The sequence below is a fragment of the Strix aluco genome, chromosome 2 (assembly GCF_031877795.1).
Source record: "Strix aluco isolate bStrAlu1 chromosome 2, bStrAlu1.hap1, whole genome shotgun sequence".
Taxonomy (NCBI): Eukaryota; Metazoa; Chordata; class Aves; order Strigiformes; family Strigidae; genus Strix; species Strix aluco.
The window spans coordinates 20,497,937-20,525,256 of record NC_133932.1 but is presented as its reverse complement, the minus strand read 5'-3'; the positions used below and the strand labels follow the sequence as shown (position 1 = coordinate 20,525,256).

The following is a 27,320-nucleotide window of genomic DNA, read 5'->3' as shown; positions in this document are numbered from 1 at the left end:
GAAGCCATGTGGCTTCTTATGGGAAAGACCGGGCTCAGCCCCAGAAGCCCTGGTAATGTCAATCACAGGTTTTGAACCTCAGCAGCCTGTATATCTTACTTCCTCCCTCTGCTGAGCTTTGAGACTACCTAAACCTTTTGCAGCAGCCTAGCCCAACTGACAATCAAGTGTGAAAGCTATAAGAAGAGCCACACATCAGCTACCTCTCAACTATTGGAAGCTTCATTTATAATGACTGGGTATTATTTCCCCTTTTACTAGCACCACCTCTTCCAGCTGCACATAAGCCTTCTCTAGTTGTCCATACTTCTGGAGAACTTCAGTGCAGGTAGGATGGCCATTCCTCATATGACAAATTCACCATTATTTGAGGAGTTCAGAAAACCTAGGACTTCCATTTAGTGAAAAAGAATGAATTAAAGGAGAAAAGCCTCCAGTGGCACCCCTGCACAAGCAGATAGTAGCAATTAGCAAAGCCAGACCACAGCTCTGAGAGAAACTTAAGATGTAGGAAGCACATTTTCTTTAGCTTAGACTTATAACCAGCTTAGAGAACCACACTCTTTCCCAAGCACCCTTCGTCTAACCTATGTTGAATATGTAAAGCAAGGACACCAGACTTACAGCCAAGTGATTTTCCACTCCAGGCACATGGAACATGATGAAAGTAAATTTGTGGGTGTTTGTGCTTGATTTGGCAGAGAAAAAAAATGAGGGAGGGACTGTGTTGGAGGGAGGGTATCAAAGATCAGAGCCAGATGCTCCTGCACAGAGCTCTGGATTTGCAGGAAATTAAGAAGGTAGAGAAGGTGAGGCAAAGGCTGTGTTTGAAGTGAGAGTCAAGGGGTTCTGAAGCTTACAACCATCCAAGGAGCTTGGGGGGAACTACAGCGCATGCCAAAACCACACCACAGTGGCCTGGGGTGCTTTCATTATACAAAGCCTGGGAGAGCAGAGGCTGTAAATGTAGCTTCAAAAGGAGCTTCATCTTAAAGTCTTAGCTCTCAGGGCCTATTTAACATTTATGCTGACTACCACTCCTACTCTTTGCTTCAGAGAAAGCACCCGAAATAACCTTTGCTACAGAGCGAACTACTACAGCTCTACCGGCTGTGTAGTTGACTAGCGGGGAGCTGTGAGAAACAACCAGAAACAGTGTTGGAACAGCACGCTGATGTCTCTATTCAGTCAACCAGGAAAAAAGCAGGAAAATCTGGTCTGGAACCTGAGGGAAGACAGAAACCTGTGCTAGAAAGAATGGGTGGATTAGCCATGTAGAGATGGCTAAGACTGAGTGAGGTCAGTGAAGGCAAATACAGATATATGAGTATTGACAATTTTTGCTTTTACCTTACTTAAGATTCAACACTTTTGGGGGAGTCTTCAGACCAGCCTCCAGCTCTGGGTCTATGACTACCGCAGCTGTGAGAGACAATGTAGAGGAAAAGGAAGAAAGCAGACCCTATTCAGAAATCAAAAGGAAGACAGAGGGACTCTAGGAGAAGATGGAAATAAGGGATTAATTCCCCTGATTTGCTTAAAAATTCGAGTGTGCAACAGGAGTTTAGGATGAGACAGCCAGAAGTACTCAAGGTTTTCACTCTAGGAAGCTGTTACTACTAATAGCAGATAATACAACATTCACTTATTCCCTCATAGTTAATCCATACACTCACTCAGTTCCTCAGTCAGAGCAACAGTTGGAGAACAACCCCAGCTGTATACTCAGTAGAGGGTTGTGCTGACACACTAGCAGTTTCCAAGCAGGTGTTCAGAAAGTCCCTCAAAGTAATTTATTTCAATGGATGCACACTTAATCCTGCAGTTTATGTCTGCGTGTAGAAGCCCCTGCCCTCCAGTCCACAACCTACAGTTGATAATGAGCATTCCCTTGTGGCCTTGCACAGACTGAGCAGACACTTGGTGTCCGGACTTTATCAGCTCTTGCAGATTCAGCAGGACTACCTGTCTCCAGAATTTATCAATCCTTGGGAAACCTTCACGCTCCTTCTCAGAACATGCTTTTCCTCTTTGGTCTGTTTTCTGGTAATTATTTCTCCACCCAAACCTACAGGACCAATTCAGTTACACCCAAAAGAGGCCTTTGTGACAACTTTATGGTGGCTTGTGTGGCTAATCACTCAATATTCACTCTATAGGTAGAAACTTAACATAAATGTGGCTCCTTCCTATTAACAAGCAGCTACAGCACCTCCTCCTGGAATCCAAAGCCACCAAACTGGATCTGGGCTAGGAAAGATGGAGTTTTAAGTGTTGATATTTGAATACACAGACCCCACAAAGCGGGGACAGGGCTTCCCACACTCAACCTAGGGAAGAAACATTGATCGACTGGTCTGGATTCATGGTAGGATAGTGTCTGCTTAGCCCCAGCCTCCCTACATTAATTTGGCTGCTTATCAGCATGGTTATTGCATCCAGCACCAGGTTAGGGAGCCTGTCTCCTGAAGGCTGGCCAAATATGACTGAACAGACCCAAACACTAAGTGGGGGGTAGTTTTGAAGACTGTGTTCTTAGAAACCATACTGCAAAGAGAAGGTCCTATGCATCCTGTTGACGGCACTCAACCGCCCATTCTCAGTCCTGCTGTTTGCCTTCTTTCTTATGGCCCACATCCTGCTGCAGAGAAGCTTTGACAGATCAGTCTAAACCTTTATACCATAATGACAAGATTCATGATTTAATTCTAAATGATTGAATTGAATCAGGCCTTGGCAACAGCAAGAGGTCGGGCCAGGAGAAGGAGCCTTATACAGGTTGGACAAACTGCTTGATGAATTCAGGTGTCTGGGGAAGTTCCCCCCCAAAAACCCCAAAGGGAGCGAGGGCCACCAGGCACACAAGATCTGCGTAAGGCTCGTGGGATTCCCGAGGCGCACACGAGCGGAGCTAGGAGGTTATTTGGAGGGACTATGACAGATGCACCTCAGACCTTCTCTGAGCAGTGGGTATTTTTTCAGCCCGGTCCCCATCAACTGTAGGTTCCCCCAGGCCAGTGCCTTTATTTCCGTAAGTTACAAAAGCCGCCTGCGGTCCCGACGCGGCCCCCGCGGGGGTCTCCCCACACAGAACCCTCGCGTGGGGACAGGCAGCGCCGCCACTGCGCCGCCGCGGGAACTACAGCTCCCATCAAGCGCCGCGGCACAGCGCCGGCTGCTGGCGCCGCCATCTTTGGTCGGGGCGTCCCCGCCCACCTCCCCGCCCACCCTCGACGGCCGGCGGCGGGTCGCGCATGCGCAGGGCGGTGCTGGCGGCGGCGGCGGCATGGGGCGGGCGGCGCTGGCCCTGTGGGTGCTGGCGGCCGCCGGTCTGTGGCGGCTGGAGCCGGTTGCGGCGGGCGGGCCGGCAGGTGAGCGTCGCCCGGGCGTGAGGGTGTGGCGGGGGATGGGAAACGGGACGCGGCTTCGCGGCCTGGCGGCGAGGGTGGGTGGCCGGCCCGGGCGGGAGGGAACCCGCGCGTCCTGAGTCTTGCCGCCGCCTCCTCCTCCGGCCGGGCAGCTCCCCCGGCACCCTGTGGGCCCCTCCCGGCTTCCCTTTCAGCCCGGGGGCCGTCACGGGGTGCCCGGCACACTGCCCCCTCCCCGGGCCCCCCCGAGCTGGGTGGCCCCTCTCCTTGCCCCTCAGGGCTTTCCTCTCCCCCGCTCGCTGTAGGCGTGCTCTCCTTGAGCTGCGTGGGCTGGAGCGGTACCCGAGTGTGCTGTGGGACCTTGGTGCATGGCTGTGGCCAGCCGGACCAGACATGCTGTTCAGCTCCTGCTATTTGGTCTGGTAGTTTAGTGGATTGATTCCTTTGACTTTTCCTTCCTATGTGTTTTAGATGCCAAATGGAAAACAATAACTGACCAAATTAAGAGAGCTGTGGAAGTCTATAAGCCATGTGTAAAGGAGAATTGCAGCTGTCACCAAAGGTGAGAGACTGGCTTCCTTTTGACTGCACAGGCCTCTGGGTATGAGAGGAAAGACTTTTGTCATCGCTGATGGCAACTGATGGTTGGAAATTAGCTAGAGAATATTTGGGTGCTAAGGTATCACATCTGTAGCCAGTGCAGGTCATGGTGCTTGCAAGGAGGAGGTTATTAACGGCACTGTGTGAAACGGGTTGACATCCATAGTTCCAGTAGAAGGTGTGTCCACCCACAAACTGATCACACTCCTTGTTGTCCTCTGCGATTGAACATACACCGTGTCAGCATTTCATACATGATCATGCAATAAACCATACTCATAGCTGGTGACATTTCTGTCTTAACAATACACTTCTGCCTTCTCTCTTAGCGCAGTGTTGCCAACAAATCTTTCTCATGGGCTTTTAAAAGTGGAAGAAAGCAAGTATGTGTAAAATATTCTAAATAGGTAGATTAAGAAAGTTTGTTTCAGAACACGGATTCATTTGGTGTGATAGCGTGCTGTACTACTTAGCATTCTTTCTAGGGAGTCTAGCTCACTGCTTCTGAGAATGGGAGTGATGGTAGATATTTATCTACCTGACTTTCACGAGACCAAAGTGTGATCCAAGAGGAGCTCATTCAGGAAGACACCAGTCCCGTTTACTTTTTTTTTTATAACTATGGAGCATTATGCATAATGCCAGCACTCGAAATGCTGGCCTAATCTTCCTACAGTGAATTTAATGCAGAGAGCTAGAGGCCTAGATGTGATGCAAGACCGCTGTAGACAGTACAAGTGCAGGCTGATCTGTCTTCTAGGCATAACCAAACCAAACTTCCTTTCTGTTTGCTCTGATGGAGCACAGCTGCTGTGTGGTGAACATTACAGGTGCATAGGTCATCATTGCCATATACGCAGGGATTGTAGGGCTGGGTTTTTTGATAGCTTTAAGCAGCATTTTTATTTAAAAGAGAAGAGGGAATTCAGGGAAGAATCAACATATTCTTCTGCCTTTAGGATTAGGACTCCAAATGCAGAAACACTGATGCCCAGCTTTAGGCCTCCTGTTTAAAAGTACCAGATGTGCTCACTCATTTTGGGGGTGAGATTGAGTGCTATATTGGCTTTTAATATTAGATGAGACATATTGGGCAAGTGTTTGTACACTCTGTTTGCAGTTTTTGATCTTCATTACTCTTGAAATATTGATGAGGAAAAATCTCTTTTAGTTTAGTCTTCCAGTCTTTTCCCTAAGTTCCAATTCAGATGCAGCCTAAAGACATCTCCTAATTTTTAAACATACTCTGTACCATCTCCCACCCACCTTTGGGTAGAATGCCTTCCCAAGTGGTTACAACCTCCAAATCTGCTTCAGAACATGATAATTGACAGTAACATGAAGTTATGGTTGCTGTGGGTCTCGAAACCTAGTTTTCACTGAAGCAGTAGTTCATTTAAGGGTTGATAAGGAGCGCTGCTGTAGTGACAGGCGTTACAAAAGAATCCAGGAGGATAATACCGCATGTACACTGTATGACACTTAAGAAGCTTGGTTCATTTTGGTAGCTGATTTGAAGGTGTGTAAATATGCAGCAGAATGCTGAAAGCCAGTACTTTTCCCCATATAACAGATTCTACTTATGTCTTGTCTTTTGTGATTCGGTGGGCAAGGATTGAAGGTCCCACCTTGCTTGTTGCTACCTTTCAGTTGTCTCTTAGGTTACTATGACATGGATGTGCCATAAAACTGCACCTTTCTTCCTGTTCCAAGCTCATTACATTTGCCTCCCTGCCAGACTGCTTATCCTGTGGTCATCCCATCTGCGCAATGACAATTTTTTATGTAGTTTTACTGTTTTCTGCCTGATTACAAACTAGCAGAATCCTGGAGGTTGGAGGGGACCTCTCGAGATCTTCAAGTCCAGCTCTGCTCAAGCAGGGTTGCCAGGACCGTGTCCAGTCATATTTTGAATATCTTAAAGAACAGAAACTCCACAGCCTCTCTGGGCAACCTGTACTGGTGTTTGACCACCCTCACAGTGGGATCACCCTGGCAGTGTTGTATTAAACTAAGGCATTGATACGGTGTCTACCAAAAAGTGGGGAGGGTGTCTCCATGGCTGTTACAGTCTGACAGTGTTCGGTAAATCTCCAACCAGTTAGATCTGAAGATCTTTAGACTAAATTTATATAAACTGTATCCTCCACCTGTACTTTCTTATATTTGTTAGTTTTGGTTTTGTACTGCATTCCTGGAGCTCACTGGTGATACGCGGATGTCACAGAACATGTGCTACGTAGGCCTGTCCTTCTGTGCTGCCTTTCACTGCACTCAGCATTACTGGGCGATGCTGTTCCTTGCAACTAGATTCTTAACTTCTTTTTTAATGTCTAAATAGCATGACAGTGTGTGAGGAATTTGGTCTTGGTGTGGCCGTGTGGCCCATTCTTCATGGAAGGCCAAAGCACAAGCTTTGCAACTCAAAGGGTAAGGAAGCTGAAGACTTCTACCTGTAAGGTCCTTTCTGGGAGAGTAACTAGAGTTGTCCACATTGATTTAACCTGAGTCCTGTGCTGGGCTTGTTCAGGCAAAACACACATAAGTAGTCAAAGAGCAAAGCTTGGACCATTGAGTCTCTGAGTAGTAGCTCTTCCAAGCGACTTAAATTCTCCACTGTGCCACATGTAGCAGAGCTCCTGGAAGCTACACAGAGCTTGTTTTAGCTAGAAGTCTGTTCTGTATACTGCAGTAATTTAATGCACAGTATCCTCTCTATTGTACATAATAATGGCTGATTGTTTTGTTTCAGTGTCTGGAAGCAGGACCTGGCTCCTTTTCGAGGTGGCATTTCCAAGGAGATAATATCAGATGTGGTGAGCCGGAAGCTGGGGACGCACTACCAAATCATTAAGAACAAATTATACCGTGAGCAGGACTGCTTGTTCCCTGCGAGGTAAGAGGCTATGCAGAGGATCATGTCGCCCTAGCTGGGACACAGGAGTACTTCCAACTCTGCCAAGTTAAAAGTCCTTGAGCACAGTGATATTTTGGAGGTCTGAATTTTTTATCAGACCAGGAGCCTAGAAAATTATGTATGAGGCTTAAATGTAGCAAGAGGTGAGTGTCATTGTTGCGCTTCAGTGTACAAAGGGTTGGTTGGTTGGTTCGTTGTGGGATCTCAGAGAAAGCTGCAGATCAGGCCAGATTTAACAGGATGGGTAGCTTCACTGGTGTCTGTACTACCTTGGGGCTTAGAGGCTGCTATAGGCATTTCCCAGCCTGCATCATGGTATGGCTCAGGCTTACCGTTTCTTCTGCTCCTGCTCAGAGAGAAAGACCTGCAAGAGACTGCATGATTCTGCCTTCTCCTAATAGCTCTTTGCCATATGTCCTTTCACCACAGATGCAGTGGAGTTGAGCACTTCCTTCTGGAGATCATCAACCGCCTCCCTGACATGGAAATGGTGATCAATGTGCGAGACTACCCCCAGGTCCCCAAGTGGATGAAACCTATTATCCCAGTCTTCTCCTTCAGTAAGGTGTGCGCATCTTTAAAAGCTGAGCATTTCTGACACATGTGTGTCCTCCTTTCTTTTGGGAACATATTTTTGAGGATGGTTCCCCACAGATTTTCTGTGTGTCAGAATTGCTTGCTCTTTTTTATTCTTTATGTTTCCTTTTGCTTCCAGTTTTCTGGCAGGCAGACTTGCAGATTTATTCAATAGAACGGTTTTTCCCCTCATTAGCTCTTCTTCCAGGTCAAAAAATGTACCTCTGCCACAGCGGAATGATGCACAGCTGGATGGGATATGCGCCAGCATCGCTGTCATTTGCTACAATGCCTCTGTTAAAATTGTAGCCGTAGTTTATCAGCATTGTTAAGGATTTTTGATCATCGGTCAACTGTCATACAGTAAATCTCATGTAACGTGACTTTTTTAGTCCTCTTTTTGGTACCACAGATAAGTGTTTCTTATTTTCTTTTCTGTAATACTGCTATCTCCTGTGAACCCTTTTCCCCTGGATTCCCTTTTCCATCTGCAAACGTGCACACACATGCAGAGGCACGTGCACGCGCAGAGACATCCGCTCTCTGCTTCTCTGTTCCCAGACTCGAGAGCCCTCCTGTGTATTTTCCTGCCTCTCCCGTCGTTAAACCTGACTGCAGTGTAGTGTTTCATCCTTTCCAGCAAAACATTGTGACACCTCAAGCTTCAGCCAGTCTTGCTTTGCCATAGTGTATGCCCAATGTGCCCAAACCCTGCACCCTCGCTACCTAACCCTGATCATGATCTGTTCTTGGCTGAAGCCCAGCATACAGTAAGATGCAAAAAGAAGCAATAAACCATTTGCTCTTGCTAGTTCAGGCCCTATTCTGTTTCTGCTAACTTGTAACATCTTACTCTGAATCCAGCTTTTCAGCTCAGGAAGTCTAAACCATAATATGATCCATAACTATTGCCTAGTCCCCAGCTGTCATAAAACACTCTCTAGAATTTCAGTGCAGCATTGCAAGCACTGTCATTGAATAACCATGTTTGCTGCCAGGTGTGGTAGTAAAGCTAGCTGTTTTGCCCCTCGACCGTTGTGCAGCCTTAACTGTAGTCAGCAGAACCCAAACTGATGCAGAGCAGGTTGTGGAAGTTTAATCTTTGCAGCTGTATCCATCATCCTGCCCCTGGGTGCAAGAAACTGAGTTCTCTGTTCATCGTTGTCCAATATCTGAACTGTAACCTCAGCTCTGTCCTTAACTGAAACCTAGTGACCCAGGCACAGCTCAGGTTTAACCAGCTGGCGTTAGGAAGGCTCCAAGATGCTGGTCCAGGGTGCTTTCTATGGCTGAAAGTATAAGGGATTGAAGGATTGTCCTGTTCTGCCTCTCAGAAGGCCAACCCTGGAGTGGTGGTGGAGCTGTCATGGTTTGTTATCAATGCCTGTTTACAACAAGGCTGAGAAGGAGCCGATCATAGAAGCACACAGCAATTTAAGTTGGAAGGAACCTCAGGTCTCCCGGTCCAGCACGTTGTTCAGAGCAGGACCAACTAGATCGGGGTGCTCCTGGCTGTGTCCTGCCCAGATCTGAGCGCCCCTGAGGACAGGGTGTCCACAGACAGTGTCTGACCTCTGTCAGAATGAAAACACGCTTCCCAGTGTTTTCCCTTCTTGTAATCAAAGCCTGTTGCCTCATTCTGTCTCTGCACTTCTGAAAAGAGTCTGCCTCCATCTTCTCTGAACTCTCCCATTAGGTAGTAGGAGACAGCATTTAGATTCCCTCAGGCCTCCTCTTCCTGTGCATGAACAAACCCATTCCTCAGCCCCTGTTTATACATCACGTGCACCAGCCTCCTGACTACCTTGGTGGCCTTGGACTCTCTCCAGGTGACAGATAGATGGATAATTGTATAGGAGGTTTATTACTAGCGCAAGGAAGTGGCCTATAGTCTGATTTCATGAAAGGGTTTAATCTTACTTAAGTGCTGGTCTTCGCTCTGATTATCCAAGTAAGAGTGAGGAACTGAAATTCTTGCATGACCTGGATACTTGTTACAGTGAATCGTTAAGTGATCTCTAGGAAGGCTGGAATGAACTGAAGTGTTGGAAACCTAAATGTCGAAGTGTCTATAAGTGCCTCTGAGGAGATAATATTGCTGCTTAACTTACCATCAGTAGAAAACATTCATAGCTACACATAGGCACAAGTCTTTAGAAAGGTGAGTGGAGCTCAGGTCTTCCGCTATTTACTTACTGGCTATATCATGGACCTCTTTTGTTCTTTTTTAACATGAAAGTCCCGTGTTGTCATGCAAGACATAGTGTTTTTTAAAGTCATTGAAAAATTTTAAGTATTGGGTTGTCTTCATATGAACCCCAGCAACAGTGGAACGCTCTTACGACTGCTTATGGAACAGTAACGGGGAAAGCTGACAGAACTCCTAGAAGGGACATTTGTTACTGATGGGCTCAGTCAATAAACTGAAGTAGTTATTACTCTTATTCTTACCTTACTCTCCTTTTTCTTAAGACACCTGAATACAATGATATCATGTATCCTGCCTGGACATTTTGGGAAGGAGGACCAGCTGTCTGGCCGATTTACCCAACAGGTTTAGGGCGCTGGGACCTCATGAGAGAGGACCTCAGAAGGTATGTTTTGGAAATGGTTATGTATGTGGGGAGGTTTAATGGAAGATAAACTCACAGTAAAAGCCATCTAGTACTGGGCAGCATTGAGCCAACGTTGAAGTCTAAGACCATAGGTCTCTTGGCCTGTGATCTGTCCTGCAGCCTCTCGTTAACTACATAAAGACTAACTGCTATATAAGAATTCTCCATGGAAACCTTGGATGATGTAACTAGAAGTTATAATTAGCTTCTCTGTTTCCAACACTTTTGTAAGGAATGCAGAGGACAAAGTATACACATTCTTCATGCTGTCAGGGCCAGATCACTATCATTTTTGGTGAGATAGGGTTTGTCAATAAAGTAGCAGTTATCTTTTGCCTGCAGAAATCTCCCCTGACATGTGGAAATATTTTCCTTTGTTTCCAACTACTTCTCTAGGAGCTTTGGTTTTTTCACTGCAGGGATGATCCAGGATGTTTGTTTAAGCTTCTGGAAGGGTAAAGGAAAGCCTTCTTTAGATCTGCTTTTACTTGAGTATTATTGTGCAATAGAGAAACCTGGAATCATTTCCAAGAATCAAGAGTCATTACTGGGCTGAGAGTAAGACAGAAGACGTTTCTGATGGGGAGTCTTTCTTTTAGCAGGATCTTTGACTATTACCAGAATAAGGGGTTGTTCCCCATGGAGAGTGACAAAGTGTGCAACAGTGAGTGAGCATAGACACATAACAAGAAAAAGCCACCTTGATGTCAATCATTTGACATCAGAATGCAAGGTTGAATGTTTCCCTCTTCAAAATCTGAAGATCTATAGGACTAATCATAGCTGAAGCCTAATGTGATCTAATATAATGAAGGTCCATTTGCTTATCCTCGCTTTCTCAGTGAACCCCATTTGTGTCACTGGGTTACGAGCAGATGCAAAGCTTGACCTGCGCAGATCAGTTTGGGGATCAGGACCTACATGTCAGGCCAGGTGCAGCAGAAAAGTACAACAAAATGTTCCCCAGAGTGACTGGACTGACAGAAACAAAACACGTGAACAGCTATTTTGAAGGACTTGCCTAGATTTTAAGTGAAAGTTATTTGGCAAAACAATGAACCCCTGTGTTTTAAATGCAAAACACCAGGTAGGTTTTTTTTGTTTGTTGTTGTTTGGGGTTTTATTAAAGGGAAATGACAGTGGTTAGAAACTTCAGTCATTTTCTACTATCCGTATTCAGTGAAGTACAGAAAAATAAAGCAACAATACAAAAAGTGGATTCAAACTTTACATAAATTTTAATACCCTTAAAGGTTTAGTGAGGGGGTTGTTAGTAATTCATTGCTTTGACTGAAAGGTATTCTGAAAAGTAGCCTATATCATCTTGCCTTAAACACAATATTCACAGGACAACCTGTTTCATTGGACCTGGCTGAGAGTCTTGAGAGTTTTTTCTGCTATAATGAAGAAAGTGATTTCCATCAAAAATGAAGAATAATACAAAGAGATCATGCTGTGAAAACTGATGAGAGTGCTCTTTCATGGTTATATTAAATCATTTATTGCCATGTATAAACAATATTTCAGATCTGCAGAAAAATGGCCATGGATGAAAAAAATATCTAAAGGATATTTCCGAGGATCCAGGTGAGCATATTTTTCTGTAACAGGAGATTCTACCAACATGTGCTGTGACAGTGGTCTGTATGCAGAAATTTCTGTATCTCTTAAGACCTAAACAAGTGTAACCCAGAATGTATTTTTTAAAAGGGAAGCGAGACATTTTGTACAGCAGTATTTCACCATTAGTGATTCTTGATAAGAACTGCCATTTGCAACTAGTTTATTATAATAATTCTAATATTGGAAACAGAAGTTGTGACAGAGTTGCTACATTATCTCTTAATGAATAAAACTGTCACACTAGGAACCAGCTTGTTTTGTTCTGTGAAGAGAACTGCAGGTGCATGATACAAATTTAAAGATTTGATATTGATGTGCATGCTTCTTGCCAGTGTGAATACTTTATTTGCTATGCAAGTTGCTCCACTGAATTGAAAGTATTCTTGCTTTACGTTACCTGAGAGGTGGGGGGGAATAAGAGAGTAGATTATTTTTGCCCTCTCTCCAGTGACAGTTTGAAAACAATGTTAAACCAAATACTTTGTTCCTCCCCCATCACCAGTAGGGGAAGATTTGATATCTTACTAGGTAGGCTCAGGAGATGATGATGAGTGAGCCTCAGGGATGTCATAACCTTGTTTATGAGTAGTGTTTTAAATTAGTGTCAGAGGGATCAGCACTGAAGGTGCTTAGCATCTCTTAGCTCTCTCTGACTTAGAAGGGAGTTAAAGTATTTGGCACCCATCAGCATAAAGCCTGAAGGAAGCAACATCTCTGCTGATTTGTCCTGGGAATTGCTTAAATAATACTATTAAATATTTAGTAAGTGAAATAAAGAATTGTGGCCTCAAATCATTTCAGTATACATAACTCAGTCTCTTCTGCTAATTTACCCTTGGACAGAATTACACTGTATGTAGGTACTTGATGTTTTCGGGGCACATAGGGAGGTCAGCCTTATAAAGTGGCAGGGTCTTGAGTCTCGTTGTTCGTTAGCTGTGTTGGGTCATGTGGATTGGCAATTACTGACAGCATTTCTTTTGTAGAACGAGCCCTGAGAGAGATCCCCTCATTCTGCTGTCCCGAGAAAACCCAGAACTTGTTGATGCTGAGTACACTAAAAACCAGGCTTGGAAATCTGAAAAGGTGTGTGGGTGTTGTCTGTCTCCTGAGTGTGAAGGCCAGAAAGGGTGGCATTGCAAGATGGCTTTGATGATTGAGAAGCATCTTGCTGGAGTGTTGTGGGTGGCCCTCTAGAGTGGGGGAGGCTTGTAGTTCCCTTAATGGCTGCACCTCTCTGACAGATGAAAGGAAGGAGTCTCTAGAGCCTGGCAGGCCAAACATTTTTCTTCCATCTACACTTTTTGTTCAAGGAAACCAGCACACATAAGAAAATGAATCCCTGCCAATCCCCTCCTCTTCCATTACAGCAAAATTAGCCAACTCTTCCTCTTCTAGCCCTGAGCTGCCTGTGTGGTGTTGTCAGCCTTTTTAAACCTTTTTCTGTCATCTCCATTTCTTGGGCTTGTTGTTGATAACTTTTGGATAACTGTTGCTGATAACTTTTTAGTTCCATGCTTAGTCTACAGCCCATCTTTCTCCAGACAGTCTTGGCTAATCCGGTTACACTTGGCTTCACACAGTCCATTGTCCCAAGCTGTTTTCCACTCTGTAGCTGCCAACTAAACATTATCATTTAATGTGTTTGTGCTGGCGTTTGCTTACAGGCAGTGTGTAATTTACTGAATTTTTTTTTCCTTGTTTGAAGGGCTGGGAATTCTTCATAATACTTCTAAAAGCCCACCAGAGAAGATTTTCTCAGAAGTGGGAATGGAGGGTTTTGAGACTTCAGCTTTGTTTCTAACTAAGAAGGAAAACAAATATAAAATCACCATGTAAAGCTTACTGATTTTTTTTTTTTTTTAATTCTCTTTATTTTAAGGACACCTTAGGGAAGCCTCCGGCAAAGGAAATTCCACTGGTTGATCACTGCAAATACAAGTAAGAGTTTTGATTAGTAAAGCTGTTCAAGGGCTGTGGGTTATTTCTTTCCTTGCATGGTGTAAGGTCTCATTTTATTTTAAGGTCTAATTCCAGCAACCAGCTCCATGCAGATAAGAAAGCTTGTAAACAGACATAAGGCAGTTGAAAATCTGGTTGCTTAGCACGGCCTCTTTCAGTGTCAGCTTTCCTCTGTCGGGTCAGGAGAAATAAATGCTTAGGGGAAAGTAAATGTCTTAGATTACTAATGAACATACAGATGGAAAATTTTATTCTATTTTTTTAATCAGAAGGGCATTCTACCAATTTTTCTTTATATTCCTGTACCAAGCTTTGTGTTGAAAATCTATTTTTCAGTGCTACAGTGATAGCATTGCTGTCTTCAAAGATGTAAGGAACTAAGCAATCATATCTTCATATGCATACTGGGACAAGTGTTGCCACTAGATGTATATAATAAAAGAGGGAACCTGAAATATGATTGAGCAGATATAATACTGTTTTATACTTTGTATATTGTTTGGGAGAATGGGTTTTTTATTTTTTAACTACTTCAGGAAGGGGGTTTTGGTGTAATATTCTTGTGGGTTTCTGTGAAAAAAAATGTAAATGGTTAGTGTGTATGCACTTGTTTATCTGATGTTTTGCTTTTTCTTTTGCTTTCAAATTACCTAGTTACAATTCTGCCAGTTAGAATCTGCTGATAGAGGAACTCAGTCGTATGGCTGGATCTGTGTTTTTGTGCAAATGTGATTGACTTGTTTCATTTTATATTTCATAGACTGTTGCCCAGATTTCTCCCTTCTGTTACACATAGAATTCCCAACTCTGATGCCTCCTAAGCCCCTCGTACAGTATAGGCTGAGACATTCTCACACGCTTTTGTCCTAGCCCAGGGTCTGACAGGGTCAATATGAACTTCTCACTGCTTCCCTCAGTGTAGCTGCTCTAGCAGGCTGGCTGAGAGCAGTGCTCAGTGACTTGGCTGAGGTCACGGGTGGTGGGAGCTGTGTCTGGAACTGGACAGAGGCATTTCCTCGCTTCAGACCGCTGTTCTTGTTGCACCTCTACATGTATCTGTTGAGTTCCTAACACAATGAGCCCCTCATCCCTGCCTTGAGCTCCTAGGTAATACAAAGAACGCAAAATAACATCAGATGTACTCCTTGTCACTTACTGCTGAACTAAGTTTAGCTATAATTCCCATCTCGCCCACAATATATATAATATATAATCCCCATCTCGCCCAAAATAGCTTCATTAAAGGAAAAACTCCCTTCCCCCAGCCCAAAATGTTTGACTTCAAAGATTAGTTATATGTACCGAGGGGTTTTACCCACAGGAAAAACAGCTTTCCATATAATTGGAGAAATGTGGGTTTAAAAAAGAAAGCAAGTAAGCAAACAAACATCCCTCTGAGATACAGTTTGCGAAGAGAAATCCGCCCCCAGTCAAGCCCACTTTACTAACTTGGCAGAAAATACTGAAAACAAAATTGTGGATTCTTTGTTATCTGCAAAGTCCATCTGTTGTGTGCTAGCCTGTTTAACCTCCTAGGGTTGCATTCCCAAGTTAATATGAAACAATTAGATTCAGATTAAAGCAGAATCCCAGAGGAAAAAAAGCAAAGAAACAAACCGAGATAGATGTGGCAAAGCACAATAATGAACAGAAAAGCTCACTGCAAGAGGGAATTGGGAAGAAGCTCCTCATGGTAACAGAGTCTCTGAAGGGTAGAGTCATGCGATCGGCATCCCCGCTGTGACCTTCCGTGCCTCATCGGCAGGTGTGTGTGAAGCTTCCTTTGGTTTGGCGTGGACAGGTGTCTTTGTCAGAGGTAGTGTCTCACGCCTCGATTTTCTCCCTCAGTTTTGAGAGACAGCAGAAACTCACCTAGAACATCCTTAATTTCAGCTCACCTTTCCTGTCCTACAAGGAGCTTTGAATAAACGTCTTCCCTTTGTTTTCACAACCGGTGCATAGCTCAGTGTGAGGGAACCCGCCCCCCCAGCTGCTACCTGTGAGGGAAGGTTGACTGCTACTCAGAATCTGGTTTCTTAGCGCATTTCCCCATAAAATGGGAAGTGTAATCAGGTCCCTCTCCCTCCTTATCCTTTTAAAGGTATCTGTTTAATTTCCGGGGAGTGGCTGCCAGTTTCCGGCTGAAACACCTTTTCTTATGCGGTTCACTTGTCTTTCACGTTGGAGAAGAGTGGTTGGAGTTCTTCTACCCTCAGCTGAAGCCTTGGGTGCACTACATCCCCGTGCGATCAGACCTCTCCGACGTCAGGTGCGAAGGCCAGGTGTGCTCAGCAGAGCACTGCATGCCACAGGAGAACACTGCTGTGTTTGGGAAGGCGGTTTGGTTTGTATTACACTGAGAAGTGCCTCCACTCCTCGGTGTCAGGCAAAAGCTCTTGGAGGTCACGTTCTTTTCTCTTGATTACTGCCCCCAAAGAATCCTTTGCTTGTGTTACTTGGAGGGTACAGTTCCACTGGAGTACGTAGGTCTGTCACCCTCACTGAAATCAGCAGGCACTAGGCCCTTAGACTTGCGAGCGGGCCCTGCAGCACAGATAAGAGGGAAGAGGAACTTATTACTGGGCCAGAAATGTGTTAGCTCTCAGATTTCAGCATGCTGTCCAGAACTGATACAGAGCAGATGAGAAGGGCAGGTTTCTTCTGTGCTCTGAAATGAGGAGCACCAGTCCCTCACTCAGTTGTAGATCCTTAATCTCATCCTCTGCAGTAATTAAGCTGAGGAACAATGTTTTCCATTGAGCTGGCTGTTTCACAGCATTTTTTTGGTCTTCATTTTAGGGAGCTGTTGCAGTTTGTAAAGGAGAATGATGCCATAGCACAAGAAATTTCAGAGCGGTAAGTTGCGTGTCCTTTCTGGCTATCAGGCAGTCTTCCTCCAAAGCATTTTCTCACACAGCTTTTGAAGGGGTTACCTATCAAAGACAGCCTAGTATTAATAGGGTGCAGTACAACCGATCTGCAATAACAGCGGGAGGGTTGGAGAACTCGTAACAAGCAGGGGGAACCAGAGAACAAGATGAGGTCTTTGGTTCATATGTGACCCATGTCAGGAAACCCACTGAAAGCTATCAGAAGTTGGGAGCTTTCGTCTCGGTGTGAGGTGAGTTGACCCCTGGGAACTGCCTCTGGTTGTAAGCGTCATGTATCCAGGCTGACAGTGACTGGCTTCTGAAGCAGCAGGCATCAGTGCTGCTCAGGCTGTATCTGGTATGTGAAATCTGATATTTATTATCCCAGATAACAAATACCATCTTGAGGATAACAAAAGCACTGCAACTGTCAGAGCTGTGAGCATGAATGAAAGTTGTGAAATTAAAATAGACGGTGCAGAGCAGTGCATGTTGTTTCTCATTTGAAACACAGAAGAGTGAAAGTTGATATACATATAAAACAAAACCAAAGACTCTTGTAGGAACTGGAAATTGGTTCTGACTCTGCCTTGTGTGTCTCTAGGGGACGCCAGTTCATCACCGAGCACTTGCAGATGGAGGATGTCTCTTGCTACTGGGAGCATCTGCTGTCTGAATATTCCCAAGCCTTGACTTACAAAGTGAAAAGGAGGAAGAGCTACAGCGAGATCACTTCTGAATGGCTGAAAACAGAACTGTAGAGACTTCTCTGTTTTTCTCTTCAGCTCAAATTGATCTCTGTGGAAATCTGAAGATCAGCATATCTTCTTTCTTGTTCTCTCGGACTTCTTATCCTTTACACTAGAACTACAGGGACCAGCAATAGGCTAACTTTGAAACTGCTCCCGTACAGTGGGACCCGGTTGTACTGTCGCCATGAGAATGTTAAGTAGAATGTTGGATTGTGGCTATTCGATGGGGTGGCTACGGTCATGCCTGGAGGAAGGTTGTTAGCATTTGGGACGCAGTTACTGCCTGTCTCAGAATGATCCTAAATCCCACGCAGTCAGTGGGAAGCCTTTTGCTTAATTTTACTGGACTTTGTACCAAGTCCTCTGTCCTCATGGGCCAGGTACACAGACTGCCAGCTACAGCCAGCTGGGAGATACATGCCCCTTTTCTTGGCAAATGGTCAATGTTTTCTCACCTGTGTGACAGCATTTGGTATGTTAGGTGCTCTCTGACAGAATCAGGTACTGGGATTTGGGGTAAACCTTTTTAGATAGCTTAGAGCTTAATGTTCTGTCAGGTTTTAGAGGTTGATGGCAAGGCTTAGATGTGCCATTGAAAGGTCCTTGCACGGTTAAACTACCTACCTCAGAGGGGAGCAGCAGGTGATGATGGTGTTGCTGCAGCGCTAAGCCTGATTAGCAGACGGGCACGCAGTGGGCAGCTGAGACAAAGACGGCTCATCCTCTGACCTGAGCTGGGGCCCACACAGCCACGCGGAACTGAGCCCCTCTTAGCAAGCTCTCACCGGTCGGCTGGCCAGACATCCTAAGGCCCTTAGGAACCCAGAGAAAGTATATACAGAGGCTGATTTGGCTCTTCTTTTCTCCAGATGTTCACAGATTCTCTGCTCTTATCCCCTTCTGTAACTTTCTAGGATTGTTTTTTTGTTGTTTTGTTGGTTTGGGGGTTGTTTTTTGAGGCTGGTAACGCAGCTGCTCGCTTCAGTATTTGCTGTTCTTTCCCACAGCTGTTACACTCCTTTCCTCATCTCCTTCAGTCTGGTTAAGGAAACGTTTTCAGTCACACAGTGGCAGCTACTCCTCACATCGCTCACTCAAGTTCAGTCACGGGTTGCTTGTGCTCACTGTATTTATCCCCACTGCAGGCTGCTCGGCCCAGAGGGAGCACAATTTCTGAAATGCTGTGGCTCCTGAGTCGAGAAGCCTGGTAGGCAGCAGCACCTTCTCTGGCATCCAGACAGGCACCGGGAAGAGTGTGGGCAGCAGCACAAGGTCCTGGGAGGGCCACTGCCTCCCAGGTGAGCACCCTTGGTGGTAAAGCCGGCTCAAGGCTTAGGAAACAGCACGTTAACGGAAGAGAATGGTAGCGACAGCTCACGGTCTCCCTGCAGTCAGTTTGGATGGGAGAAGAAGAAAACACTACGAGGAGCAGTAGCGCAAAGGGCCCCTGCACACGTACGTGCTCACCCGAGGCCTCGCAGCGTGGCCGGGCCCTGGAACGGGACCCGACTGCCAGCCCTGCACCTCAGGTGCCAGTTGCTGGAGCAGCACAGCGGTTACGTGACCGGTGCCTGGGTTATCCCAGCCCCCAAAGGAAACAAAGCGGGGTATTAAAATAGCCTGGTTTCTGAGGAAAAGATCTGTGCAAGAGTGGAAAGAGGTTTCTGGTTTTGTATTTTTAGTCAATGGAGAGGCAGCAGTCAGAGAAACTGAAGCAGCTATGTGTAATATTTTTAAACCATTTTTAATGAAGTGCTTTTGGAATAAAACAAACAAAACCGAAGTTTTGTTGGATGCATCTTTGCTTAACCGGAATTGCAGTAAGAGATCGGGATGACCCTCAGCTGTTACCCAAAGGCAGGGGAATCGTGTCTGTCCGTTTTTTCTCTGTCGCTGTCCTATTTAGGGGGGGTGTGCTTCCACGGTCAGGTCACGCTCGCTGGTGCCTTCCTCTGGCCAGTCGCCACCGGGGACTTTGCGGCCCGATTCCCTTTTTATTGCATCGCTGAATTAGCCCCGGCCAGTCGCTCTCAGCAGAGACAAGACCCGCGGGGAAGCCGCCCCCGCCGCCGCGGGCGCTACCACGGCCCGGCCCGGCCCGGCCCGGCGCCTTCCCGCTCCCGCCGTGCCGTGCCCCGCCGAGGGGCTGGGGGCGCTGCCGCGCCCGCGCCGCGCCGCCGCCGGGGAGGGCCATGGCGGAGGGGGTCGACGCTCAGCCGCAGTTCGGGAGCCCCGCGCCGCCGCCGCAGACGGGCTGGGAGCGGCTCAGCGAGCTCTGGCGGCTTGAGTGAGGGGCCGCGCCGGGCTGGGGCGCGCCGGGCGGGCGGGCGGGTGGCTGCGGTGGCTGGGCCCGGCGGTGGCCGCCATGGCTCCGGCGCCCAGCCCCGGCCTTCCCTTGCAGCGAGCGGCGGCGGTACCCGGAGGAGACGCTGAACATCGTGCGGTCGGCCGTGACCGGGGGAGTGGTCGGCTGGCTGTACGGCGGGCTGCCGGCCTTCCAGCAGGCCCGCAAGGCCTTCATCGCCCGCAGCCACGGGGAGCTCTTCCACAACCGCGCCGACGCCGTGGTACGAGCGAGCCCCGCGCCGGCCCGGCGGCGCCCACGCGCGGGGAGGGGTGGGGGTACACGGGGGAAGCGGCCGGGCCTTCCGGGGACCGAATCGCCCCGGGCCTCCCGGGGAAGCCCCCCGCGGCCGCCGCAGGCTCAGGCCTCCTGGGGGCTCCGGGCGCGGGAGCAGCCGCCGTTGGAGCCCGCAGGGTGTGGGGGCACAGGAGGCCTCGGGTAGGTCAGCGGGTGGGTGGGTGTTATGTGGCTCATGAACCCGTTCGTCTTGGCTTTCGGCTTTTCAATTTAGTCTGTCGGCAAGAGAATTCCCAGTGGCCAACTGGTGGTGCCCTCTTGCTTGTGTGAGTTATTTTTAGACCATTTAAAATTCCTTTAGCTTATCACTAAACTGGGAGTTCTTCAATTAAAGTGTCGGTTACCTGGATTATTAGGAAAAAAAAACCTTTAAAAATCTGCCTAATTTCACGTCCATCACTATTTAGATTTGGCCCTTCTCCAAGCAACCTGCAGAGTATCGGTGCCTGGCTTCACTCTGCCCTTCTGCTGACTCTCTTGTGTACCTGCACCCAGGCCAAGCACTTACACCGCAGGCACTAGAAGAGAGAATTTTTTTTCTTCCATGGTATTAACTGGAATATTTTTAATTTTTATGAAGCTTATGTTTACCACATCTTTTAAAAAGCAGCTTATTGCCAAACTTTTAAGCACCAGTGCTAAAATGCAGAGCTTGATGGTCCCTTAACATTTAAAGTAGGTGGTTATTATTTACTTATTATGGTTATTATTTATTAGTACTTACAAACTTGTAATAATTGAGAACTAGTTTCTAGTGTGTCCCCTTTCTTCTCTGTTGTTCTCCCACACTGTCCTCAGAAAGCTCTCCCTGTCCCCCAGGATGTGTTTCAGCACTGGGATTAGAAAGACCAGTTGACATTACAAACTGGAATTAATTCTTGGTGTTCCTGTTGGTGGCTGGGGTAAATGTGAGCGGCCTTTCCTCTGAAGATGTCTGACGTGATCCCTGAGGGTCGGGGTATCATTCCCAAGTGACGCGAGTCCCACGACCTGTTGCGAATACCCCGGCTCACGGCGGGCTGGTGGTGCTGGTGATGCTGGCGAGGGGGAGCAGGGCTGTGAGCTGTAACCTGTCTTCTCTCCCCCCAGCAATCTGCGCATCGGGCTGGTCTCAGGAGTTTCATCCGCTACGGCTGGCGCTGGAGCTGGAGAGTAGCTGTTTTTGTGACAATATTCAAGTAAGTGTTTCCCGATGGTAGTGGGAGAAGAGCTGGCTTATGCTTAAGCACTAGGGGCGAGCAGCTCTTGGTGCCAGCAGTGCTCGCAGCTCCTTGAGAGAGTACTGGTGATTGATTGAGGCTCAAAGTGAGTGGTAACAGTGAGTCTGACTGAGAAGGTGTGAACGTGAAGAGGATTTAACCTTTTATAGTTATCCCAGAATTCAGATCTTCTAATGAACCAATACAAAACCTAAAATTGGAAAAGCCCTGTTCCTTACATCTCATCCATGCTGTTACTGACTTGAATACTATTCTTCCCTGTACTTGATAGCTTCTTTCTGCCTTTGCTTCATCCCTTTTTTTTTGCATTTTTCTCTGGGAGAGTGTTACAGTGTGTTGGCTGTTTCTGGAAGAGCTTTCTATCCCATGCTAATTTTTCTCCTTTTTGTTATGTCTCATTACTCCTAGTCTGTATACACTAGCATTACTCACAGTTCTTTGTTCTTGTCCTCAAATGCTTGCAGATGATTGTCTTGTTATTAAGCAGTCACTGGACATCAGACCTACCAGTCGTATGTACCTCTTTAGGCCTTCGCATTTTTCCTACACACACACAACCAATGCAGAGATGGTGTTCTGCTTCCCTGATTTTCTCCTTCAGAGGTGTCAGTGCATTTCTGACAACATAGCACCAAACTAAGCACACTCTTCCAAATAAAGCCCTTTTAAACTGGGAATATGTCCTTCCCTGATGTTCAAAATGGTGAATTTATGTGTAGTCCTAAACCTTCATTGACTGTATCTGCAGGGACATTCTGTTTAAATTCCCCTCTGCTTTTAAGATACCCGCAGTATCAGCTAGTATTGTTTTATATTTCCATCTCTCTCGGTTTTTTGTTCCTTTCTGAATTTATTCCTCAGCTCTTTTGGTTTCTTTGGCTCCTTTTGGTTTAGCATCTGTTCTTAGGTTTAGCTGGCGTACTGCTTGCTCTCTCTCCTGGAGGTTTTGATTTCTTCAGGTTTCCCTGGGCTTGGCATGTAACCTCCTCGTCTTCCACCAGATGTCTCCCATGCAGTCAGATCATCGCCCTTTCTCACCAACCCTGTGTAAAAGGCTTTGAAAGAAGATATTTCCCGCTCAGCATTAATTGTTTCTGTAAAGTCCAAGTTGAAGATTTTGTCCTGCAGTTGTGCAAATTTTGAGTTTCACAGTTTAAAACACTTGGGTAGTTTTACCTTGTACAAAGGCTAGGGTGACGTTATAGCATTGGGAAGGGGAGGAAGATTGCTGTTGACTGTAGATGTCATGCAGGAGGCTCACTAAAGTGCTGGGGAGGATGTGGCTGCTGAACTGAGAACAGAGAGTCTTTTGGGGCTTAACTGATGTTTTTGGAGGAGGTGGTGTACCTACCCTGGTGGGAAATCTCATGCCGCAAGAGGAGGTGACCCTGCTGACGTCATGAGTGTGACTTAGCTCTGCTGGTGGGGACTGTCAGGCAAGACCTTGCCGACACATGTATTCAGCTTCTGCAGGTAAAGGTCCTACATCAGGGCTGACTGACTGACAGGACCCTTTCATTGCTCAATTCCTTTTATCCTTGAACATACAATGGAAAAAAAAAATCTTTCATTGAAAAAAGAAAAAGAAAGAATATCCCAGATCCAAGCTGGGAATCCTGGTATTCCCTGGCCTCCGGCTGTGCAGCTGCCAGCAGTAAAGTCACAGAAGATCAAGGCACTTGTGGCTGACACGTGTGTGCTCTAGACAGGTGGGCAACAAGGCTGTTGGAGGCGACCAGAGGGTTGGCTTAAGGAAATCTAGCTTTGTTTTTTTCCATGTGCTACTGCTGACTTCTTCTGTGCCTTCTCTTTGCAGCGTGGTGAGCACTGGTCTGTCCGTGTACCGCAATAAAACCACCATTGGTAATTTTGCTTCAGCAGGAGGTAAGACCGCTATAACCTTGTGTACTTTTCTCTTTATGACCAAGGGTCATCAGTGGAAAAGCATAAGCAGAAATCCCCATCTCTTGGATTTGAGCATGTCTCCAGCTTCTGTGCTCCTGGGTTTTGTTTCCTGCTCTACCAACTGCCATTGTGACTTTGCTCTGTTGTTTAACTGCTGTGTGTTTGTGACAGAGAGATCTCGATGCACTTCTGAAACCATTGGGGAGTTTTGTGGTTATCAGTTCATCTTCAGAATACTTGCTGGAGTTTTTTGGGTGAAGAATGCATGTGTATGGTAAAGGCAACACTTGGTGCATAACCTGCTCTCACAAACACCTATTTAGCAGGGGAAACATTTCTTATTTCCGCTCTTTATAACAGTTCAGTGCGCTGTTTGTAAACTACCCTTTTCATGCTAAGTTCTGCATGTCCTCTTTTGGCAACAGGGCTCTGGGTAAGTGATCTGCTTGTTTAGTTTTTACAGACTTTATTGCCCTTACAGTTGGATACATGTTTTACTGATCTTTTCTGCCTTACATGGCAGCTACTATTATTAGCTGTTGTTGAATAGAAAAAAAAAAAAAGAGGGGGAAGGAGATCATGCTCCAGCCTGGAGAGAGCTCGGTTTTACTTTCATAGATACTTCTTAGCATTTCTTGGGGAGTTTTTCTGAAGCAGAAGGAGCTTTGTGCAATGTTTTAGTGCAGGGACCGTGGTGACTGTATGGTGAGGGTCCCTCCCGCTGGCCACGGCGCTTGGTTTCTGCACTGTTAAAAGCAGATGTCAGTTCACGGAGAGGAGAAATACAGCAAAGCATCTCCCTCTGTCTGTATGTGATGGCTGGTGGGGGGCTGTTTGTGGTTTCAGTGGGTTTGTGGTTTTTTTTAGCCCTCACAGGAGCCATTTTCAGAATGCACTTGGGCCTGCAGGGACTGGCAGGCGGCTTCGTGTTCGGAACAGCGTTTGGGTGAGTTGTGACTGCTGCCGATGAGTGATCGAGACACAGCTACTCTTCAAGGGTGTTTGTTAGATGGTGGCCCTGCACACCAAGCCTTGAATCATAGGTGGGGCTACAGAAGCTTCCCTTCCTCTCTTAACTTGAGGGATTTTCTGTATCTCTCTTGGGACCTCATGATGATGACTTTTCTTCCAGCTTTTAAACTGTTTTTTTCCTCTCTTTTTCTTGATTTGTGTTTTCCTGCTTCCTCAGTGATAAGAACTCAGTGCTCTTAATAGAACATCTTGCTGCTATTTGCTTATTGGAGGAGATGCTAACTACTGTTAAATAGGAAATTGTGGGGATGGGTTATAGACGTGTCTCCTGTCCCCCTCCCTTGGCATGGTCACTGATGAGCCCAATCGCTGTGCACAGAACTGTTGGACATCTGTTTTAAGGCAATGTGTTGTCTGTGGGTAAAGGCAGGAGTGTAAGACACACCTTTTGGGCTCCCTTCTCAGCTTCATCAGCCACTGCTGTAGCAGCTCAGAATCCAGACGGTGCACAAGGAGTGTTGGCTGTCATGATGACACCTTTTGAAAAAGGGAGCACCCTGGGAACTGCCAAACCCTAGGCTAGGAATCTGTGTAAAAATGATTTTTTTACAAAATAGGCTCCATCAAAGCCAGAATATGGAGCAGCAGCCATTAGGAAATGCTGAGGAAGAAGCTTTGTGGTTGGGCTGCACAACCCAAGGCTGTAAGGTGGCACAGCTCTTCGTGTATGTCTTGCAGTCGGTATTTCCTAAGGCTCCCTGGGGCAAGGAGGAACCCACGGTTCTCTCTCAGGAGCTCTGTCCATCAGGACAATGACCTCTTAACTCAGGAGAAGTCTTGACTTTTCAAGCAGAACTGGGACTTCTTTTCTAAGTACTGACTTGTGAATGTCCTCACAAGTGAATTTGGGGATCCTGCCTGGATAAGAGAATGAGCTTTATGTGTGCCACTTAGCACAGTCGGGATGGTGTCAGCTGTGGGCGTGCCTGGAAGCAGCCTAGGGAGCTTTACCAGGGAGAACACAAGTACCTCCAGAGCTGGACAGAAGCTAAGCAAGGGTGTGACTGTCTAAATTATGGGTTAGGTGATCTACAGGGGTTGTTTGGGCACCTTAAATCCTTCCACCCCTTTGACCTGTGGGTGCCTGTCAATGAGTAAATTCAAAATATGTTATCGAAGGGGCTACAGTGAGTCACAGCTGAAGACAGGCTGTGTCTGGTGGCTGGCAGTAGGAGTACCTTAGTCTGCTGTGTGATGTGAGTATTGGGAAACATTATGCTCCACTGATCTGGTGGCTGGCCCCCGCACGCTCCTTTTGCTGATGCCGGTAAGTTATTACTGTTGTGTGTCCCCTGGGTGACTTGTGACTCTTCTGCTTTCTCCTCTAGGATCCCTGCAGGGGGCCTCTTAATCGTAATGCAGAAACTTACCGGTGAGACCTTGCAGGAGAAGAGAAATCGTGAGCGCAGGGAGCTGTATGAGCAGAAGTTAGTGGAGTGGTAAGGAACAGCTCTGCCTGTCCGAGTCTTTGACGAGATGTGTGTCTAGGTCTGTGGGGTTCAAATATTTAAAGAAACCATGACACACTAGGTTTTCTAAACCTCGGTTCTTCTGCTCTTGTTTTTTGTTAAAAATTCGTGCCCTGCCTTGGCCCAGTAATTCTGCATCAGTTTTTCACTTTTGCAGTGGCTGAGAAGACAAGCAGAACAAGCACATTAAAATTGAGAGAGGCCAGAACTCTGGTTTTTCCTTCATTGCTGCCTTCTTTCCATCCCCATTAAAGAGGGGAAAGAAGGACAGCTGGAGGCTTTGGGGAGAAAAGGTTATGACACTGGTTGTGTGACTTACTAAAACTCACAAATAGTGCCAGTTCCAGAAGAAACTTTTCAGGAGCTGGGATTCTGCAGTGATGGCTTTGTCAGGAGGATACAGGCATAAAATTACTTTGCACTCTCCCCTCTCTTGTTAGGCAATCCAGGCTGAGTGTGACTGAAGTCTTAGGCCAAATGGAAAGCGATGCCCAAGGAGAACCAGAGACAGAGAGCAAGAGAATCTAGGAGCTGCTGAGTCTTCCCCACATCTCTGCTGTAAGCAGCTACAAAGTGTTTTGATTCTGCTCGTAAAAAGTCTTCAGTCAAGGGGTCATGGAAGTCTTCTGTGAACGCAGTTACATCCTGTGCACTTGTGAAAAAGCATTTTGTTGAAAACATTGCTCACGGATGCATACCACTGCACAAGAGCTTGAAAGGGCCAAACTTGTTCCGCCTGAGAAGGTGGAAATGCAGACTCTGCAGACTAGGAAGTGTCATCTAGGTTTGGTGGGGGGTGAGGGCAGCCCCAGAGCCTTGTCTAGAACCCGTTTCACTGCTGAAAATGTCCAAACCACCAGCAATGTAGAAATACTCAAGGTAAAGGAGCCTACGAATAGTTTGGATGCTAAAGGTACCCCAATTCCAAAAGCTAATTATGCTGTGGTGAAAAGCTGCTCTTCAGGCAGCACCCAGAGCACTTGCTGTCGAAGGGCAGTACAGGCAGCACCAGAGCGAGCGGTTCTCCTCTCGCCACCCCCCTCCCACCGCTTGGCTTGGCCTGGCTGGGACCGGGGCTGATTTGCTGATGGTGGTTTCTTCAGGCTTTTTGCAGAAAAATGCACTTGGTTCCTACAGTACTTGGGGTATTTTGCAGTCAATGTTGAGGAAGGGTGGACAAGCTGGGAATGATAAGGAAATACCCTGAAAAAGATGTTTTTTGGGTTCTTCAATAGAAGTGTGGCTGAGGGACCCACAGAAAGGTTGACTTGATTCTGGTGGTGATAGTGGAAGAATCAGCACTGTGGACAGTTTTAACAACAATAAAAAAGGCCTCTAATTTAGTTTGAAGGTTGGAAATTAGGGGATTACCTTTGGGGGAAATGTGGTTCAAGACACTTAATAAAGCCATCTAGCAGTGGTGATTGTGTCCATAAGCTCTTTATGTTAGTGTACGGTATGTACTTTATGTTAGTACAGTATTTGCATTAGAGAAACATACTTGAGTGATATCTCATGAGAAGAGCACTATCTAAGATCCCATCAGCAAACAGTAACGTCTGGTGGTGGTGTCAGATGTTCTTCTATCTGGGCAGTAACAAAGACAAGAGCCAGGAGAGTGCCCGCTCAGTTTATTATTTTGTACCAGAGATCAACTGTTAAGTCATAGCTGTTGCCTGTGGGTAGGGCTGAAATTAATGTAGCCAGAAGGGCCAGGTGGCCCATCACCATTTCCCTCAAAGCAGAAGGTCAGAATTCTGGTCCCCTTTC

General features: G+C 46.5%; 2 protein-coding genes across 2 annotated transcripts; both read left to right on the top strand.

Annotated features, from left to right (window-relative positions):
• Positions 1–3,277: 3,277 nt before the first annotated feature.
• Positions 3,278–19,066, top strand: POGLUT1 (protein O-glucosyltransferase 1). The gene is made up of 11 exons (XM_074812980.1): positions 3,278–3,371; positions 3,840–3,930; positions 6,721–6,864; positions 7,315–7,450; positions 9,934–10,055; positions 11,604–11,663; positions 12,686–12,785; positions 13,582–13,640; positions 15,763–15,930; positions 16,461–16,517; positions 17,136–19,066. The coding sequence occupies exons 1-11, from the start codon at positions 3,287–3,289 to the stop codon at positions 17,290–17,292; spliced, it is 1,179 nt and encodes a 392-aa protein (XP_074669081.1). The 5' UTR covers positions 3,278–3,286; the 3' UTR covers positions 17,293–19,066.
• A 371-nt stretch (positions 19,067–19,437) lies between these two features.
• Positions 19,438–26,972, top strand: TIMMDC1 (translocase of inner mitochondrial membrane domain containing 1). The gene is made up of 7 exons (XM_074813005.1): positions 19,438–19,570; positions 19,685–19,850; positions 21,014–21,102; positions 22,961–23,028; positions 23,917–23,995; positions 25,410–25,520; positions 25,991–26,972. Exons 1-7 carry the CDS (start codon positions 19,476–19,478, stop codon positions 26,076–26,078), a joined length of 696 nt encoding a protein of 231 aa, XP_074669106.1. The 5' UTR covers positions 19,438–19,475; the 3' UTR covers positions 26,079–26,972.
• Positions 26,973–27,320: the final 348 nt, after the last annotated feature.